Below are 19664 nucleotides of genomic sequence, written 5' to 3' on the forward strand. Positions count from 1 at the left end.
TCTCTCTTGTTCTGGGCTTCCATCTTGTTCCACCTGGTGGCAGGTGGGAGTCCTGTCGCGACAGTCTTCAATCAAGACCAAGCCTCCTGGCTGCTGTTTTGCTCTGGTATTCCTGGCTGGGGTCCCTGTTTTTTGTCCAAGGGAGCCCTCAGATTTCCCCGTTAACACCTTCATTACATGTCTTTCTTTTTTAACCAGACCTTTGGTTTTTAAATATCTCTGGCCGTTTTGCATGGGTCCTAAGGTAGCTTAGAAGGTGTTTATTTGCTGGTTTTAATATATGCATGAGTTTGTTCTTTTGCTTAAAATACTGCAACTCTCTTTGAGTTGCCATAGCAAAAAAAAGGAATGATAAATCTAATAAATGATGATGGTGGCGGTGGTGATTTCATTTCAGTGCCCAAGATAAAATCAGTGCAGGGGCAAGCAGAAGACTGGCCCAAATGGAAAATAAAAAAGGAAAATAACCTGAAGAATTTTTCAAAAACACAAAGGAAAAGACTGGCTCCAGCTTCGTGGATAAAAAGTTTCCCATTTATTTGCTCTGGTGATGCCACTCCTTTTCAAAAGAAACAGCTCCACGTCATATTATAAATTGATTTTATGTACACCCCACGAGGGGGAAGACAAAGGGGAGAAAGACATCAATATATAAAAGGAGGAGGCCGGTGTTATCAATGTTTATTTACATGGGTGGGGAGATTTAAAAAACCAGTACCCATTCTGAGGAGGTCGAAAGGAACACCCCCCTTGCTGTTAAATTAAACACACACACAACCGTGCCACTATAAATAGACATTTTTGTAAAACACGCGCGCACACAAAATCTGTTAACCAATGGGGATTCCCTAGAAAAGGCAGCGTGCAACCTTGAATAAAAAAAGTGCATACGTTCATTTTCTCGCAAGGTTTAAACTGAAGCAACTTGGAAACTTCTGGGCGGAAGGCAGCAAAAAAAAAGGGAAGTGGTTTCACATCCGAAACGTTTGAAGAGCAAAAAACTGATTCTGGAGTCCTGGTCGCTGAGCCAATCGCCCGGTTGCTCCTCTGATCCACAGGATCACAAGACCGTTGCATACCTCTGGCAGAAAATCCAGACTAGACCCCCACCCCCCTCACACTCAGACATACCCACCCGGGTTCAAATGGGGCACAAGGCAGCCCCAACCCCATTTGTTAAAGTAAGGCTTGTGCAGGAGGTCTTCCCACTAGACTAGTGGTTCCCAGAGTGGGGGGTGGGATTACCGGTGTGTGTGTCTGTGTGTGTCTAGGTAAAGGTAAAGGGACCCCTGACCGTTAGGTCCAGTTGCGGACGACTCGGGGTTGTGGCACTCATCTCGCTTTACCGGCCGAGGGAGCCGGCGTCCAGCTTCCAGGTCATGTGGCCAGCAAGACTAAGCCGCTTCTGGCGAACCAGAGCAGCGCACGGAAACGCCGTTTACCTTCCCGCCGGAGTGGTACCTATTTATCTACTTGCACTTTGACGGGCTTTCGAACTGCTAGGTTGGCAGAAGCAGGGACCGAGCAACGGGAGCTCACTCTGTCGCGGGGACTTGAACCACCGACCTTCTGATTGGCAAGTCCTATGCTCTGTGGTTTAACCCACAGCGCCACCCGCGTCCTTGTGTGTGGCTCTAAGAAGGTATAAATGACTCTCTGGCATCACTGATCAACTTCATCAACTGTGTCAAATTAATTAAGTGAAAGCATTCAGACTGGATTCTGAATAGGTGTGCCATTGATTGCTACTGTTTTGAACTTTATTGCATTATCTTCCTTAGTGCACCGTGCAAACCACTACTCTGAATGCTTTTTGCAGGGTCGGGGAGTAAAGGAACCCAGGAAGGCGGTGGATGGAAAAAGTTTGGGAACCACTGGGCTAGATTGTGCCCCATGAATCAGATCCGGATCACACTCATTTTGGGAACCCCATAATCCACAGGGTGCAGCTGCCATCATGCCTCACATGAACTCCACCCCGTTCTCCACCAAATTCTCTTTCTCTCTCACAAATGTACCTGGCTTGAAACGCTTCCTGATCCCCATTGCCCAGAGCCCCTCCTTGTTCCCTCCTTCTCATTGGTCAGATAAAGGCCCCTTTCCTTCCCAGTCCCCAATTCTCCCTTCCCCAAGGTAATGGGGTCAGGAGCCGTTGTATATTTCCCTTGGCGATTTCTAGTTACTGTATTTTTCGCTCTATAAGACGCACTTTTCCCCTCCTGAAAAAGTAAGGGGAAATGTGTGCGCATCTTATGGAGCGAATGCAGGCTGCGCAGCTATCGCTGAAGCCAGAAGAGCAAGAGGGATCGGTGTGCAGCGATCCCTCTTGCTCTCCTGGCATCAGGGATAGCCACGCAAAGCCTCTTGAGCGCAGTGGGAGTGCTCCTGCCTCTTCACTCAAGAGGCTTTGCGTTGCTTTCTTGTTTCTTGTTTTCCTCCTCTAAAAACTAGGTGTGTGTTATGGTCGGGTGCGTCTTATAGAGCGAAAAATACGGTAGCTCATCGTTCTCCAACCTGGGCTCCTCCAGATGTCTCTGGACATTGCTTCTTCGCCTAATGAACTATGGAACTCCCCGCTGCTTGGTGATGATTCACCAAGTTGGATGGCTCTAAAGGAAGACTGGGCAAAAGCATGGAGGGCACAGAGAATGCTCCTGATGGCTACCAGTCACCATGGCTATGCCCTGCCTCCAATGCTTCGGAAGGACTGTTCCTGGAAACCGCAGAAGGGCTGTTGTGCTTGAATCCTGCTTGTGGGTTTCCCAGTAAAGGCATCTGGTCAGCCCCTGTGAGAACAGGATGCTGGACTAGAAGAGCCATGGACCCGATCCAGCGGCCAGGCTCTTTCTTGAGTTCCTAATGGAGCCCAGTAGTGATGTATGGAAGTGAGAGCTGGACCATCAAGAAGGCTGATCGCCGAAGAATGGATGCTTTTGAATTCTGGTGCTGGAGGAGACTCTGGAGAGTCCCATGGACTGCAAGAAGATCCAACCTCTCCATCCTTAAGGAAATCAGCCCTGAGTGCTCACGGGAAGGACAGATCCTGAAGCTGAGGCTCCGATATTTTGGCCACCTCATGAGAAGACAAGACTCCCTGGAAAAGACCCTGATGTTGGGAAAGAAGGAGGGCACAAGGAGAAGGGGACAACAGAGGACAAGATGGTGGGACAGTGTTCTCCAAGCTACCAGCATGAGTTTGACCAAACTGCGGGAGGCAGTGGAAGACAGGAGGGCCTGGCGTGCTCTGGTCCATGGGGTCACGAAGAGGCGGACACCACTAAACAACAACAATGGAGTCCCCAGGTCCAGAGGCAGTCTATCCTGGGTTCCTAGGGGTGTTTGACCACTGCGAGGACAGGATGATGGACTGGACGGGGCACTGGCCTGATCCACCAGGGGTCTTCTGGTGTTCTTACGTGGGGGGCATCTGAAGGGCATCAGGTAGTTTGGTCTACTTCCACCACAACTAGCTGGACTGGGGTCTGAGTCGATGGAGGCGCTAGGCTGCCTCTGGCACGAAGATACTTTTAGCCCTTGAAATTCCTCTGCTAGCGTCTTCCACAATTGTGGGAGGAGAACACTGACACGTCATTCAGTTCCTAACAGAGGAAATCCTGGGGTGTTTTCTTGGCCGTCCTGCACGACAGGGCCAGATGGTGCAAAGGAGAATAAAAAGGACCCTGAAAATATAAGAAATTGGGCATTACGCTGGCAAGAGGAGCCACTGGTGCTTGTTTTAAAGAGGAACCCGTCTGAAAATTTCTCAAAAACCAGGAGGACTTCTTGGAAGGGAGAGTCAAGGAAGTGGGATCCCCTCTTTGAAAGATTCTTGGAGGTTCTGTAAAACCACAACAGAAGGTCAGCTAGGCTGTGAGCCAGAAGAAATGAGGACATCTCAGAGGAGGCCAGCGTGGCTAACAAGCAGAGGCAAGGATGTTCTAAAAAGGTGCCAGGTCTTGGCCAAAGGAGAACAAAACTGAGAGGAAGCTCTGTCTGGCACAGCGGATATAAGTAGATGATACGGTTTGGGGTGGGGGAAATAATTTGTGGAGCATCTTGCTAAAACTGTTAAGAAACATTTTTGGGAAATACACCAAAAGCAGGAAATTGTCCAGGGAAATGGAAGGACCATTGGATGACAACAGAGTGGAAGGTTTGGTAAAATAAAAAAAAAGGAGAGAGAGATTGCAGAGATGTATTCATTGCCCGGGGTTGGAATAGATGACCTTTGGAGATCCCTTCCAACTCTACTGTTTTGTTATTCTATGAATGAATGACCTGCCTTTCTTTTCACAATCAGTGGAAGACGTTGGGTAGATACCCACACCTTTTCTTCTTCTTCCAGGGGACGGGGTATGTCTGAAGAAATAAGTAGACAGGGAAGATCAGAGATGATATTCCAGGGCAAACTGAGAAATGACAAATTCACAGGTCTGCACAGAATGGCAGTTCTTTGACTGAAAAGTGAACCTGCTGATCTCAACGAAAACGGACAGATTTGGCTGCTGAAATCATGTCAGTAAAAGTCAACTCTTTGCTGGGGAAAACAGGCAAAGTAATACCATTTTTTAATTTGTTTAAAAAAGGGTATTGGTGGGAGCAGGAGAGGGAGACAGATAATGATGAACCCATTAGCTTAACATTGGCCCTTAGAAAACTGGTGGAAAGCCTTATTAAAGAGAGCATTGTTAAGGATATAGAAGGAAGGAAGGAAAGATCAGCATGGCTTCTGCAAAGGAAACTCCTTCTTTCACCAATTTTTTTGGGGTTCTTTGGCAGGGCCAACAAGTCTGTGGGGATGGAATGGACTGCTGTGGTAGGAACGCACCGTATATTTGAGCTTCCCCAAAGCCCTGGGTAAACAAAAGTTCAGGGTCATGATCCCAACTAAATGTTAGGAAGACCGTTCTGACGGTGAGAGCTATTCTCCTTCGTTGGAGGTTTTTAAACAGGGGTTGGGTGCCCATCCGTCAGGGATTCCTCCATTATTGCAAAGAGAGAAAGGCAAATCCCGTTTTATCAGGAGTCGGACTGCAAACGAAACTGGCGATGCTATACACTGCCAGTTTACGGAAGTCCATGGCGCAGCCACATTCGGAACGCTGTTCCGCTCGCCTCAGAAAATAAAAATAAATAAACCATGGCTGGCAAACGGTCAGAAGGGGCCAACCGAGATATCAATTATGAAATTATGCAAGGTTGCAGAGGGACAGAGGAAGATTGTGGTCTCACGACAACGAACGGTAGATTACAGTTCCCAGGAAGAATCGTGGCCCCGGGAGGGAAATACGAGGGTCTCCTGTCAACGCTGGGCACCCATCGCAGACTAGGGCTCCCAGAATTCTGTGCGGGAGGGGGAAGCCATGACAGTTTAAAGGGGGCAGCACAGCGCTTTAAATGTACAAGGCGGATGCGGCTGTACAGTGGTTTAACAAATAATACGTCTTTACTGGGAGCTCTGGATCTCTTCCAAAACAAAAACCCACCTGTCCTAAATCTGGGGGGAGAAAGGCAGGGCAGTGGGGGCCAGAAACATGAGAAAATGACCCCCCTCACACACACACACATGCACCTGAAACAGTGACCCCAATTGTTTCGGCACCCAACTCACCTTTCTGGCTGCTACCAATGAACTGAAACTGACTCCAACGCAGGCGAATTATTCATTCCCAACAGAGTGAGGTTCAAAGAGGGGAAGGAGGAGAAATCACCTTTCCCTGTGGCATTTGGGGGGGGGGAGGGAGCTGCTTTGCCGATCTTTCGGACTGCACACCCACAATTCATCTCCCTTAAACTCTCCTGCCACCCCCGCCTTCTCACCCCCTCCCTGGGCGCAGTGGTAGGGCTTGGTCCTAGCCCCGGGCAGGACCCGGAAAGTTCACGTTTTGGGCCCCCCCTCTAAGGCACTGCCGTTGACCTTCCTGACGCTCGGCTGGTCCGGGGTGGGCAGCAGCGGGTGGGTCAGGCTGACCTGGGCGTTGCTGAAGGAGGCGATCCTACCGCTGCCACCAATCTGGATATTCACCGTTGTCGAATAACTGGCCCTCTGCTGGCTCTTCTCAGAGAGCTGCGCCGGGTCCGTGCTTACGGGGGAGTCCGATTCGGGGCAGCCCTCCCCCTCAAGCGGCCTCCTCTGGGAGCTCGGCCGGCACTCCCTGCCCACGTACTTCAGACACAGGCCTGGCACGTTGGGCCACTTGATGCTGCCAATTTCTTGGGAACCGGGGGAGCCTCTGGGCGTCGGAGCGGGCAAGTTCTGGGGAGCCCCCTTGGCACACCTTAGCAGCGCCTGGTCCCCGTTTACGGCCGGGCTCTCGGCCAGCCCGCCGCTGGGGAGGCTGTTTCCCCGCGGCCTCAAAGGAGGCAGCGCGGCCGGCCCCGTGGCACAGTCTGGCACCAACGGCACTGGGGAGGCAATGTGGGCGGGTGGCTGCCCGGGAGGCTGGGCACACAAGGGGGCAAAGCTGCAGGCCCGGGGCCCGCTTGGAGGCGGGGAGCAGACTCTGGGCTTTACGGGGCAGGGCGACTGCACCCTGGAGTTGGGCTCGGAGGCGGAGGAGAAGGGGACGCCGTTCTCGAAGGCCTGGGCTGCTGCGGACAAGGCTCGGCGGCGGGGAGGAGAGAGGGGCCCGAAACAGCGGGCCGGAGGCGCGTCTCTCGGAAACAAGGCCTCTGGCTTCCCCAGGTTGGCGTGGGCCTTGGGTGCCCCCTTGGGGAGCAGAGCCAAAGGGTTTGCCAGGGGTCTCGGGAGCGTCGGTCCAGAGGCGGGAGGCAGGAACGGCACCTGCATCTCCTCATGAGGAGGGCCGCCGTTTTTCCGCGCCAGGCTCTGGCTGATGCAGGAGGCCGCGATGTACCTGGAAATGGCCGCTGCGCTAGAGGAGAGGCACCTGCGGACCGGAGAGGCGGGGAGGAGCTTCGGGAGCGGGGCCGGCGCGCACTGCTGTGGTGCGGAGACCGGAAGATCTGTTGCCGCCTGGAAATCGGGCCGGGTCGGGGAAGCGGATTCTTGGACGGGGCAATTCTCCGTGCTGCGGGGCATCAGCGTCGGGGCCTCTGTGGGGCCTGAGGAAGCCAGTGGTAGGAGCACCGTGGCCTTTGGGGTAGAATCCAGGGCCACAGTTCTGTGAACGCCGGGCAGCATTTTGAAGGATTCGTTCCTTGATGCTGCCAGCTCTGTACGGACTTTATCGTTCTCCTGGAAAGGTGCCGAGCCTTTTCCTGTTGAACTGCCGGCTGCCGACAGCTGCAGCCCAGAGCTTGTATAGGAGGGGGGTCCTTCCTGGTTCTGGGGGGAGGCCTGCCCTGCTGGGGGAGCAGCTGGAGAACTGGGCAAACTGGGCTTCGGTTCCTCTACAGAGCCTGGGAAGACAGAAGAGTTTCTGGTTTCCAGGTCAGTGAGTCTCTGGGAGTCGTGGGAACGGCTGGGCACCCCTTGTCCTACGGCACCCGCCGGCTGCACCCCAGGCCCAGAAGATGACCGCGTTGTCTCTTCCATCTCCCCAGCCGGCTCTGACGCAGACGTGGTTTCCTCCGTGTTTGCGGCTCCAAGCGTGGTTCTCTCGGTTATGAATTTGGGGTGCAGGAGAGGCTCCCCCAATTTGCAAGCCTCTTTGGCCAGGGGATCCACAGCAGGTCTGGGCGACGGGGAGTGTCTGGGGCTTCCTGGCCTTCCTCTGCTTTGCTTGCCTTCTGGGAGCGCCTCCCTACCGGCAGGTGCCGAGGCGTCAGACCCGACACACGAAGGTTGGGGTGCGGGGCACAGAAGTCCCTGCCGTAGGGGACCCAGGAGTTCTGGGGAAAGGAGCGGGCAGGGCTTCTCAGCACGTAGGTCCAGGGCCGTCCCCCGGGTGGTGGCCGCGAGCAACGTGTTCTCCTGGACTCGGACCACGTGGTGCAGGGGCTCGTGGATGAGGACGTGGCCGTAGATTCGGGGCTCACCTGCAGAAGGGGAGAGAGGGAGAGGCAGGAGGCAGCGTGAAAAACCTGACTCCTCATTCAGGGGGAGATGAAATCAACTAGGGTCAAAAGCTTGCATTGGCTTAATCCAGGGGTCAGCAAACTTTTTCAGCAGGGGGCCGGTCCACTGACCCTTCGACCTTGTGGGGGGCCGGACTATATTTTGGAAACAAATATGAACAAATTCCTGTGCCCCACAAATAACCCAGAGATGCATTTTAAATAAAAGCACACATTCTACTCATGTAAAAACATGCTGATTCCTGGACCGTCCGGGGGCCGGATTGAGAAGGTGATTGGGCCGGATCTGGCCCCCGGGCCTTAGGTTGCCTACCCATGGCTTAATCCATAGATCAATCAACCTAAGCGAGGGTTGATTAATCTTTTTGGGGGGGTAGGTTTCTGACTGGAGATAGTGAGGGTTAAGGTCACCCTGGCCTGTTCACTGAGGCAACTGTGGTCATCTTTTGGAAATGGGCTTTCCTCCTAAAACATGCATTCCCTCCAACATTTCTCTGTTGGAAATAGGGACATCAATATTATTATTATTATTATTATTATTATTATTATTATTATTACCTTGCCCATCTGACTGGGTTGCCCTAGGCACTCCGGGTGGCTTGCAACATATATAAAAACATAATTAAACATTAAATGTTTTTTAAAAATCCCTATACAGGGCTGCCTTCAGCTGTCTTCTAAAGGTTGTATAATTACTTATCTCCTTGGCTTGCGGGCTGTACAACTCCATACCCTCCAACATTTCTCCAGTGAAAATAGGGACTTCTTAAGGAAAAGCATGACATTCTGGGATCAAATCAGAAACCGGGATGGCTTCTGTAGATCCAGGACTGTCCCTGGAAAATACCTGGAGAGTCTGCACACGGCAGCCTTTTTAAAAAGCGATTTTAGGTCCCGCATCCCTTCAAATTTTAGAGGCGTCCGAAACCCCTGCTTAGTTGCTGCTCTGCGATGCTATTCCCTAAGGCAACAGCCATCGCACCCTCTGGAAGCTTCTCTGAGCTTCCCTTTGCCCTGAGATGCAAAAGGAAACGCTTGTGATTTAAGAAAAAAATTCTGCCCCCCCCCCACTGGACGCAGACTGCAAAATCTTGGAAGACAGACACAAAAGTCCAAGGGAGATAAGAGACTCCAGCTGGCCTTGTTTTGCAGACATTTCTTGCATAGTGTGAGTGGAGAGGTCAGAAAACGGGGGGGGGGGGGGATAGGATGCCAAGCTCCCCACTGGCCAGCAGCTCCCCCCCCCCCGCCTCCCAATTTCACAACACGACTCCGAATGGCCTCCTGAAAATCAGGAAGAACAAAAAAGATCGGTAAGGGAGGCTTTAGGGCGGTATAATAGCAGGGGGTAAACCAAGGGCACAGTTTGCTTTTCAGATGGAAACCACCACACAACACACAACACACACACATCCCAAACTTCCCCTTGGATCCCAATTTCTGGGTCAGCTGATTCTGGCACGGCTTGCCGTCTGATCCTGGGGCATGTCGACCCAGCGTGTGGCAGCCCACAAAAAGACAAATTCCATGCTAGGGATCATCAGGAAAGAGAAAGGATTCAGCGGCGGAAAAAGGGGAAAGCTGCAACTTCAAGGAAAGGGCTGCCTGGAGCAAATCTTCCCGTTCCTCTCTCTCACTCCACATGCACAAATCCAAGCCGTCTCCGTTTAGCCCCCTGGATCTTAATTACGGCTCTGCTTTAATTAGAACATGAAGTGCTTAATTGCATTATGTAACCAGCTGCGGTGCTTTCAAGACGAGGCCAGGATCCGGGCGCCTGTTGAGCACTGCATCTCGCAGCCAGGGGAAGGAGATACTGCCCAGCACCAAAGAGAAATTTGGGGAGCTTGGGACGAGGGGAGGTGCAGTTCAGACAGCTCCACGCAACACTGTCCCTGCACTGCAGCGGGTTGGACTAGATGACCCTTGGGACCCTTTCCCAATGATCTGAACGCCCCGGCTCCCCTTGCCATGGCTGAGATGAGAGGCAGGTGTGCCAACGGCAAACATCTGGACAACCTAAATGCCGCTCTGGGGAGCATCGGGCTTGCAGAGATGGCCTGCTATGTACTGAGTTGAATAGGATCCAAAATGCAGCAGTCTGATTGGTCCTAGAACAAGAGGATTCAGAATGCAGCAGGGCTCAATTAGTGCCAGCGCCTTCTGTCAAGAGCTTGGAGGGCAGCTAACGGATTGAGATTGAATCCTGACAAGACAGATGTACTGTTTTTGAGGGACAGGAGGCGGGCTGGTGTGGAGGACTCCCTGGTCCTGAATGGGGTAATTGTGCCCCTGAAGCACCAGGTGTGCAGCCTGGGAGTCATTTTAGACTCACAGCTGTCCATGGAGGCGCAGGTCAATTCTGTGTCCAGGGCAGCTGTTTACCAGCTCCATCTGGTACGCAGGATGAGACCCTACCTGCCCGCAGACTGTCTTGCCAGAGTGGTGCATGCTCTGGTAATCTCCCGCTTGGACTACCGCAATGCGCTCTACGTGGGGCTCCCTTTGAAGGTGACCTGGAAACTGCAACTAATCCAGAATGCGGCAGCTAGACTGGGGACTGGGAGCAGCTGCCGAGACCACATAACACCAGTCCTGAAAGACCTACATTGGCTCCCAGTGCGTATCCGAGCACAATTCAAAGTGTTGGCACTGACCGTGAAAGCCCTAAAAGGCCTCGGTCCTGTATACCTGAAGGAGCGTCTCCACCCCCATCGTTCTGCCTGGACACTGAGGTCCAGCACCAAGAGCCTTCTGGCGGTTCCCTCCCTGCGAGAAGCCAAGTTACAGGGAACCAGGCAGAGGGCCTTCTCGGTGGTGGCACCCGCCCTGTGGAACGCCCTCCCACCAGATGTCAAAGAGAACAACAACTACCAGACTTTTAGAAGATATCTGAAGGCAGGCCTGTTCAGGGAAGCTTTTAATGATTAATAGGTTATTGTATTTCAATATTTTGTTGGAAGCCGCCCAGAGTGGCTGGGGAAACCCAGACAGATGGGTGGGGTATAAATAATATATTATTATTATTATTATTATTATTATTATTATTATTGACACTCGGGGTCCCTTCCAACTCCACAATTCTATTATTATATTATTAACCTATCCTGGGGTCCCAGCACACTGGGTTCAAGACCCGTGCTCCACACAATAGTTTGAGCTCTGAGCTGTTTTTCCTTCCCATTATTATTTTTTTAAATGTGGCAATGAGTGTAGCTAAGCCTTCATCACGCTCAGAAGGATGAGAGGGAATAACAAAATATGAACGATGCTTAAGGCACAGGGAATAAAAACCAAGAGCCCCTTATTCCCATCTCATCTCCCCTGTGGAAAATGACAAGAGGGGGACGGGGGACGGGGAGATTATAGGGAACTCCCCCCCCCCCCAAAAAAAACACCCAAAGACACTGCTAGATACTTTAGTGCGATTTTTTGGGTGCAAATTTGCCTTGATGGGTCCACAATTTGCATTTTTTAAAAATTGTGGACCCATCAAGGCAGATTTGCACAAAATGCATACGCTAATCTAGAATTTAAATGTCACAGAAGCCATCTCACATTCACCCCGCAGATAAATATGACCCAGATGACCCCCCAAATTCCCCCAAACTCACCATGGACCCAGAAACACTGCAGCCTCATTCCTAGCAAAGTCCCCTTCCCACGCCCCCCCCCTACACCTTGCGGATGAAAACAAGGAAGGCAGGTGGACAGCAGGGTCTTATCGGTGCTGGCCCCTTGCTTTGCTCAAAACCCCACCCAGAGGCACAAAGAGCAGCCTGTGGACTTGTTCCAAAACCCCGCACCCTGCGGATACACAAATATAACCCTGGTCCTGAGGAATGCTGGGAGAAAATGGCCACCTTTTCCCAGAATCCTCTGGAGGGGGCAGGCTAGTTTCGGAAGCGCATGACACACAGGGTTCACTCACAGTGGGGGATGGCGGCTCCTTGCTTCCCCTCCTGCACCCCGGCCAGGCTCCTGCCGAGGGTCCTCCGGTGGTGGGGGGCCCGGGGCCTCTCCAGCCCCCTGCCCTGGGCTTTCAGGCGGCTGATTTTCTCGCTGTACATTTTGGCCAAGGCCTGAACCTTGCTGATGATGCGCTCCGAGTTCTCCAACAGACACGGCTCCCCGTTGCTCTCGTAGAGGTCCAGGGCGGGCAGGTATCCCCGAGATCCATCGCCCGCGAAAGCCGCCTGTCTCTCCTTCGTCCCCGGACCGTGGGCTTCCTCCTCCGTGTCTCTGCTTGGTCCCGAGTGCGGTTCCTCCAAGTCCGAATCCTCCACGATGCACAAGGGTTCGGCGTAAACCGGCGTCTCCAGGGCGGAGGGCAACCCCCTACCTGCCCCCTTGCCCCCTTTCTTCAAAATGTCCAGAGTGCTCCGCTCCTTCTCCTGCCAAGCCCTCCGGATCTCTGCACAGGATTTGAACTCGGGTCCTGTAGGCTCCTCCTCCTCTTCCAAGCCACACCCACTTCCAGAAACGTTATGGGTTCTCCCAGATGGACTCCGCCCCTTCTCAGAATCCTCACAGCAGGCCTGAGGTGATTGGGCCTCGCCGCCGGCGGAATCTTCAGAGCCGCCTGGAGATTGGCCGCCGTCGGAGCGGCTCCTCCCCCTCTTGGAATGTCCGGGGCTTGCGGGCAGGTGGCTCCGCCCCTCGCCGGAATCCCATTGGCAGAAGGGCGGCTGGGCGTTACACGATTGGCTCCTGCTCCTGCCGGGACTCCCGTGGCCGCCGGCGCCCGGTTGTGGGCGGAGCTTGCCCAGCTTGCCCCCGCCCACTTCCGCGTCCCGGGCATCGTTCTGCCGCAGGATGCTGTTGAAGCGAAGAACGGACTCGCGCACCACGCCGGCGGGCACCGGAAGGGCGCCCTCCATCTTACTCAAACCCGGCACCTTGTTCATAGCCTCCGTCCCTTCGTAGTAGCTCTTGATTTTCTCAATCAGCACCCAGTCGTCCTTCGTCAAGGTGGAGTCATGCGTGGCTCCACCCTCTGCCTGCAGGGAGCTTTGGGCGTACGGCGCCGGCTGCTTCGATTGGCCGGGATCCTCAGGGGGCGGGCTTCTCGCACCCGCCACCGCCTGCCCCACGCAGCCAGCACCGCCACCCTCTCCTGGCTTCCTGCAGGTGTCCTCCAAGTTCTCCAGAACGTGGAGAGGAGACGGACCGGCGGACTCCTCCCGTTGCTCCTCTTCCTCGGAGGAGTCACAGGTGAAGGGATGACGAGGCATCGGAGGCGGCTCTTCCGGGACCGGGTCTCTCTGGGGGGCCTCTTCCCCCTCCGATCCGCGCTCTTCCACCGCCTCCTCTCCTGCCTTCTCCTCCAGCTCCTCCAACGGATCGCTTCTCAGGAGCGGATCCTGCAAGAGAACAACAAGGTGGATGGTGATTACGGCCCGGGGAACTCCCTGCCACTCCAAACACTCGAGGCAAACGAGGGTGAGACCACGATCCCCACCAGCTGTTATCATCCCAAACGCACCCTTGAGACTGGAGGCAAGTCTCCCTTCAGTAGAAGTACGGACTTAGCAAAGAACTCTTAACTTCAGGCTCCGCCGAAACTCAAATCCCACTGGTTTACCATCCCTAGTACTTCAAGAGTCCCATAAAAGCGCCTGGCTTAAAACCATCTATCAAAAACTTCACTCTTGTGGTCTGTCTCCACAACACCTACTCACTATGGGCCCCACTAAAGCAAACAGTCTTATTGGTCAACGTCCAGAACAACCCGGCCACTGTAAGGAAATTCTGCCCTTGGCATGTTCATTTTCCACCTCTCCCTTTTGATTCTCTAGTCCCGTATCTGCACAAACTTATTATCCCAAAATACAGACGTGCTTTTACACTTGCAAGACTGGATGTCTGTTCTGCCCGGACGCTGAGGTCCAGCACTGAGGGCCTTCTGGCGGCTCCCAGTCAAATATTAAAAACACAACACACCATTAAACATTAAAAACTTCCCTAAGTAAGCATAACGGTATGTAATGAATGAAGTTTTGCAGGGTTAAAGAAAGAGAAAAAATGGTGTAAAAATTATAAAGATAGAGGTAATCTACATTAGACACAACAATTTAGAAAGAGTAAAAATTTTGAGGTCTTAGAACAAAAGAACTAAGTCAGTATGTATTGGTAATGATTAGACTAGAACGATGATATGGTTTTATTTGTAGATGTGTGTTTTTGTTTTTTTGTCTTTTGTGTTCTTTTTTCTCTCGTGTTTTTTTTTCTTGTTTCTACTGTTTTATTTTGGATTCGATCTTTGTAATTTTTGTTGTAATTTTGCATTGAAAATAATTTCTTTTTTAAAAAAACTTCCCTAAATAGGGCTGCCTCCAGATGTCTTAATAATCAATAATTATGCATCTTCCCCCCCCCCCAGCTTTGCACAGAATCCCCAACTCCTATTGGAACCACAGAGCTGTAGAGTCAGAAGGTACCCCAAGGTCATCTAGCTCAACCCGCTTTCCCCCCTGAACCCCATGCCACTCACCTCCGCCCTCTCTTCTCCCAAAATTGGCCCGTCTTTTCCCGACTCGCCATCCAAGCCCCGTTGGCTGAGCAGTTCCAGGATTTCCTCCGTAATGGACAAATTTCCGGGGACCGGCTCTCCGGCCAGAGAGAACTCCGCCTCCCCTTCGTCCTGGTCCGACTCCTCGGCGTCCATCTCCGTACCGACAGACGTCACCGGGCAGGGGGGGCCGGGCGGCCCGAGGGGCTCGGCGGCCGGGAAGAGCTCTCCGTCGCTGTCAGCGTGCTGCGGAACGGGAATGCGGCGTTACGGCTGAGCTGCGCTGTGAGCAGCGGCGTCAACATAATGCAAGGCAGCCAAAAAAAGGGGTTTCTGCCCCAAGGAGGCTACACACTTTGGCAGAGGGGCAGCGGGAGGGAAGCAGGGGACAGCAGAGGGGAACATGCAGTTGGTCCGTGGCGAGCATTTAGGGAACATGTAAGGGACGCCGTGGCGATGTAGGTTAAACCACAGAGCCTAGGGCTTGCCAATCAGAATGTCGGCGGTTCGAATCCCCGCGACGGGGTGAGCTCCCGTTGCTCGGTCCCTGCTCCTGCCAACCTAGCAGTTCGAAAGCACGTCAAAGTGCAAGTAGATAAATAGGTACCACTCCGGCGGGAAGGTAAACGGCGTTTCCGTGCGCTGCTCTGGTTCGCCAGAAGCAACTTAGTCATGCTGGCCACGCAACCTGGAAGCTGTACACCGGCTCTCTCGGCCAGTAAAGCGAGATGAGTGCCACAACCCCAGAGTCATCCACAACTGGACCTAATGGTCAGGGGTCCCTTTACCTTTAACTTTTATTCTCATTAGCCAACGGCCATAGCAACATAAAACAAGCAATATATATAGAGACCAGGGCCCTGCAGGACTTGACATCTTTCTGCAGGGCCTGCAAGACAGAGCTGTTCCGCCTGGCCTTTGGGCTGGACTCACTCTGACCCTTATGTTTCCCTCCCCTTATGGTTTTGACTTTTAAAATGAGGCTGCATTTTAAATTGCATTTTAACCTGTATTTTAAATTGGTTTTTTTCTTTTTCTCTCTCTCCCCCCCCCCCACTTATATTTTTACTGAAATTTTATTGATGTTATCTGCCCTGAGCCTGGCTCTGGCTGAGGAGGGCGGGATATAAATAAAAATTATTATTATCATTATCATTATCATTATTATTAAGCTGCAGAGTCGCTGTACTGCAACGCGAGGCGTAACGGCAGCAAAAACAGAGTGGTCCCTGCCCCAAAGAGGTTGCCCATTTTGACAAGACGGGCGGGAGGAGGAATGCAAGCACACGCAGTTAAGTCACATTTCACATTTTGGGAGCCTAAGGAAAGATTCCTGAGTCAGGCCAACATCCCATCTAGTCCAGCGCCCGGTTCTCTCAGTGGCCAACCGGACGCCTCTTTGGGGAAACCCGAATTTGAGCGCAACAGAGATGTAGAGTGAGGAGGCATGCGTGGCAGAGAGCCACCTACCTTGATCTTGGCCACGTCTGAGAACGTCCGCAGCAGCGAACAGAGGAAAGGAAGAGGAGGAGGGAGGAGGAAGAAAAAAGAGAAGGAACCATCAGAGTCAGCGGCACAACAGCTGAATTTTGTTTAAAATGAAAAATGGGCAGGATCAATTCCAGAGGGGCAGCCGTGCTAGTCTGTTCCAACCAAAAAAAGGAAAAAACCCCAAAGTTTCCTAGTTAACCTGCCTGGTGGTGGTGCTCCCAGTAGCTAGAGCCCAGACCCACCAGTTAAAGATCAGTAAGAGAAACTTTCTTATAGAAACGGAAATCACAGAATCATAGGGCTGGAAGGGGATTTGATTTAAATCAAATTGATTTAAACCACAATTTAAATCACTAGTCAGTAAGACTTGATTTAAATCAATTTTATTTATTTTTTTTACAGAAAGACTCATTCTTGCTGGTATAATCTTAGTATTTCCAACCAGAGGAAGGTTTCATTTTTGGAATCATAAATTTTCAGAGTACAGTGGTGCCCCGCAAGACGAATGCCTCGCAAGACGAAAAACTCGCTAGACGAAAGGGTTTTTCGGTTTTGCGTTGCTTCGCTAGACGAATTTCCCTTTGGGCTTGCTTCGCAAGATGAAAACGTCTTGCGCTTTTTTCTTAAAGCCGCTTGAAGAGGCGCAGTTGCGACGGACTGTGCTTCGCAAGACGAAAAACATCGCAAGACGGAAAGACTCGCGGAACGAATTATTTTCGTCTTGCGAGGCACCACTGTAGTTTTTACAGTTATATCAAAAATTACCGATTTGGTTATACCATTAGAAATCCATAGACAGATAATTACGAAATTATGGTGAAGTTTAATAAGTTAACTTTTCTGCTGTGCTTTATTGGAAGGAGAAAAATAATCATTTCCTTAATAACAATTTATTTAACTAAAGCAATAGCATATGTATGCATATTTGTTAACTGATGTGGTTAAATGTTTGTTTGTTTTTTTTAAAAAAAACTTAGAGTTTTAGCACACATGAAAAACTTAAAACAAATTCTGATTTCCTGACGAATAGCCTTTGGACTATAGTGCAACTTAAATAGAAACCTATCTTTAGAAAGATTTTTCCTCCGAATGCATTGTATTTTAAAAATCTGATTTAAATTTTTAAAAATCTGATTTTAATTTTAAAAAATCCGATTTAAATAAAAAAATCAATTTTTTTTAAAATAATATTTTAATTTTTTTAAAAAAATAATTTTTATCCACCCTGCCTGAGGGTCATCTAGTCCAACCCCCTGCCATGCAGGGATCGAAACACACGGTTCCCCATCCAATCTGAAACCAGACTGGACCCTGCTTAGCTTTATTTATCGTTTTGCGCTGCTTGTTAAGAGCACAGCTTTTCTTGCAGCGCACTGCCCCCTAGTGCCGCTCTGGAGAATGCAGGGCACCTTTTGCAAAACCTCCATCCCAGCTTGCACAGAAATGGGAAATTCTCCGGAAAGAGAGAGACCTGTGTACTTTTCCTCACCAGACTGCCTGCGGCCGCGGCGATAAGAACCGCTCTTCTCCAGCTGCAAGATGGGGCAGCTCTGCCGCGCTCGTTCAGGGCTATACATGAACTCCGGTGGGTCTGGGGAAAAAGGAAATGAAAGTTTCGTCATGTCCAAAATTCACTCGCCTACTGAAGCTTGCCTGGTCTCCGTAGCAAAGGCACATGGTCTCAGATGCTGCTCTTTAACTCTGTCTACTAAATCAGTATTTGTCCATGGAGTTTTCTTGGCAGGGATACTGGAGTGGCTTGCTGGTTCCGGCTCCAGGTGGATCACGTTGGGTCAAAACTCTCCACTATGATCTGTCCGTCTTGGGTGGCCCTGCACGGCATAGCTCATAGCTTCTCTGAGTTATTCAAGCCCCTTCGCCACAGCAAGGCAGTGATAAAGAAGGCTGATCACCGAAGAATGGATTCTTTTGAATTCTGGTGCTGGAGGAGACTCTTGAGAGTCCCATGGACTGCAAGAAGATCCAACCTCTCCATTCTGAAGGAAATCAGCCCTGAGTGCTCACTGGAAGGACAGACAGATCCTGAAGCTGAGGCTCCAAGACTGTGGCCACCTCCTGAGAAGAGAAGACTCCCTGGAAAAGACCCTGATGTTGGGAAGGATTGAGGGCCCAAGGAGAAGGGGATGACAGAGGACGCAATGGTGGGACAGTGTTCTCGAAGCTACGAACATGAGTTTGACCAAACTGCGGGAGGCAGTGGAAGACAGGAGGGCCTGGCGTGCTCTGGTCCAGGGGGTCACGAAGAATCGGACACAACTAAACAACTAAACCACAACAACTAAATCAGTGGTCCCCTAATTTTTTGGAGGGGAGGCCATTACCCGTTAGGCCACATAAACTCATCCCCAGCGCCCTATAAAAGCCTTTTTCAGACGAGCAGGTTTGCACGACACACCAAGAGACATTATGATGCAATAACATCCTTCTGGACCATCTAGAGGGGCTGGGAGCTGGGGGCACTGTCATACAGTGGTTCCGCTCCTTCCTCCTGGGCCGTGTTCAGAAAGTGGTGGGGGGGATGAGTGTTCAGACCCCTGGGCTCTCACCTGTGGGGTGCCTCCGGGTTCTGTCCTCGCCCCCATGCTTTTCAATATCTATATGAAGCTGCTGGGAGAGATCATCATTTAAGTTCTCCCCTTAAATGTGAACTGCACCAAATCCCTTTCTCATCCCTCCTTCATGTGCACTGAAGGGGGCTGGACTAGATGACCCCTGGGTATCTTCCGACTCGACAATTCTGTGATTTCATGACTTCCTCACCCGATTGCCGCCGGTTTCGGCTGCACGCCACGGACTCATCACCCGCGTCGAAGTAAGGTCTTCTTGGAGGCCCCTGGGCTGGAGAAGACCTCTGGGGAGCCTGCAGCAAATGAAAATAAAGAATGCAAATACCTTGGTTCTCAAATGCCGAAAACCCAGAAATAAGTGTTCCGGTTTTTGAATGTTTTTCAGCTATTGTTCCCGGGCGCCTGCACCAATCAGAAGCCGCGCCTTGGTTTCCAAACATTTCAGAAGTCAAAACGGACTTCCGGAATGGATTAAGTTTGGCGCTTTTGTTTTTGCTATTTATTTTTGAGGTTTCGTCTTTGAGGCTTTTTCGGTTTGTTTGTTTTTGTGGCTGTGTGGAACCCAGTTCAGCTACTGATTGATTGATTGATTGATTGATTGTGTGACTGCGGAAATGATTAAGAAAAATATCCATCTAAACAATGACTATCCTCAGTGCAGGTAAGAAAAAATAATTATTTTTATTTTTATTATCTACAGTACTGTCTTATTTATTTTATAGTACAGTACACTGATTATTGCTTTCATTTTATGGGTCACTGGTCCTCGTTAGATAGTAAAATTCATGTTAAATGGCTGTTTTAGGGTTGTTTTTAAAAGTCTGGAACGGATTAATCCGTTTCTTTGGGAAAGCACGCCTTGGTTTTTGGAAACGCTTTGGTTTTGGAACGGACTTGCGGAACGGATTAAGTTTGAGAACCAAGACACCACTCTGTAAATATTGTTACACAACAAGGAGACAGGTGTCTTTGCTTTATGCAGAAGAGTCCAGAGCTAAAATCCTATGGAAATGAGAAACCTCAAGAGCAGGCATTCCCAAACTCAGTCCTCCAGCTGTTTGGGGACTACAATTCCCATCATCCCTCCTAAGACC

At 51.1% G+C, this 19664-nt stretch overlaps 1 protein-coding gene across 1 annotated transcript in view; it reads right to left on the bottom strand.

The window, feature by feature from the left end:
- Nucleotides 1-512: 512 nt before the first annotated feature.
- PLEKHG2 (pleckstrin homology and RhoGEF domain containing G2) overlaps nt 513-19664 on the bottom strand; it is a 68867-nt gene continuing 49715 nt past the window's right edge. The window contains exons 13-18 of the mRNA XM_081016704.1: nt 18764-18863; nt 17472-17573; nt 15962-15978; nt 14474-14737; nt 11912-13343; nt 513-7941 (exon numbers count right to left, since the gene is read on the bottom strand). Coding sequence (XP_080872830.1) covers nt 5879-7941; nt 11912-13343; nt 14474-14737; nt 15962-15978; nt 17472-17573; nt 18764-18863 — 3978 coding nt within the window. The 3' untranslated portion in view covers nt 513-5878. The remainder of the gene's footprint in view (nt 7942-11911; nt 13344-14473; nt 14738-15961; nt 15979-17471; nt 17574-18763; nt 18864-19664) is intronic.

Source organism: Podarcis pityusensis (assembly GCF_964106645.2).
Source record: "Podarcis pityusensis genome assembly, chromosome: 8".
Taxonomy (NCBI): domain Eukaryota; kingdom Metazoa; phylum Chordata; class Lepidosauria; order Squamata; family Lacertidae; genus Podarcis; species Podarcis pityusensis.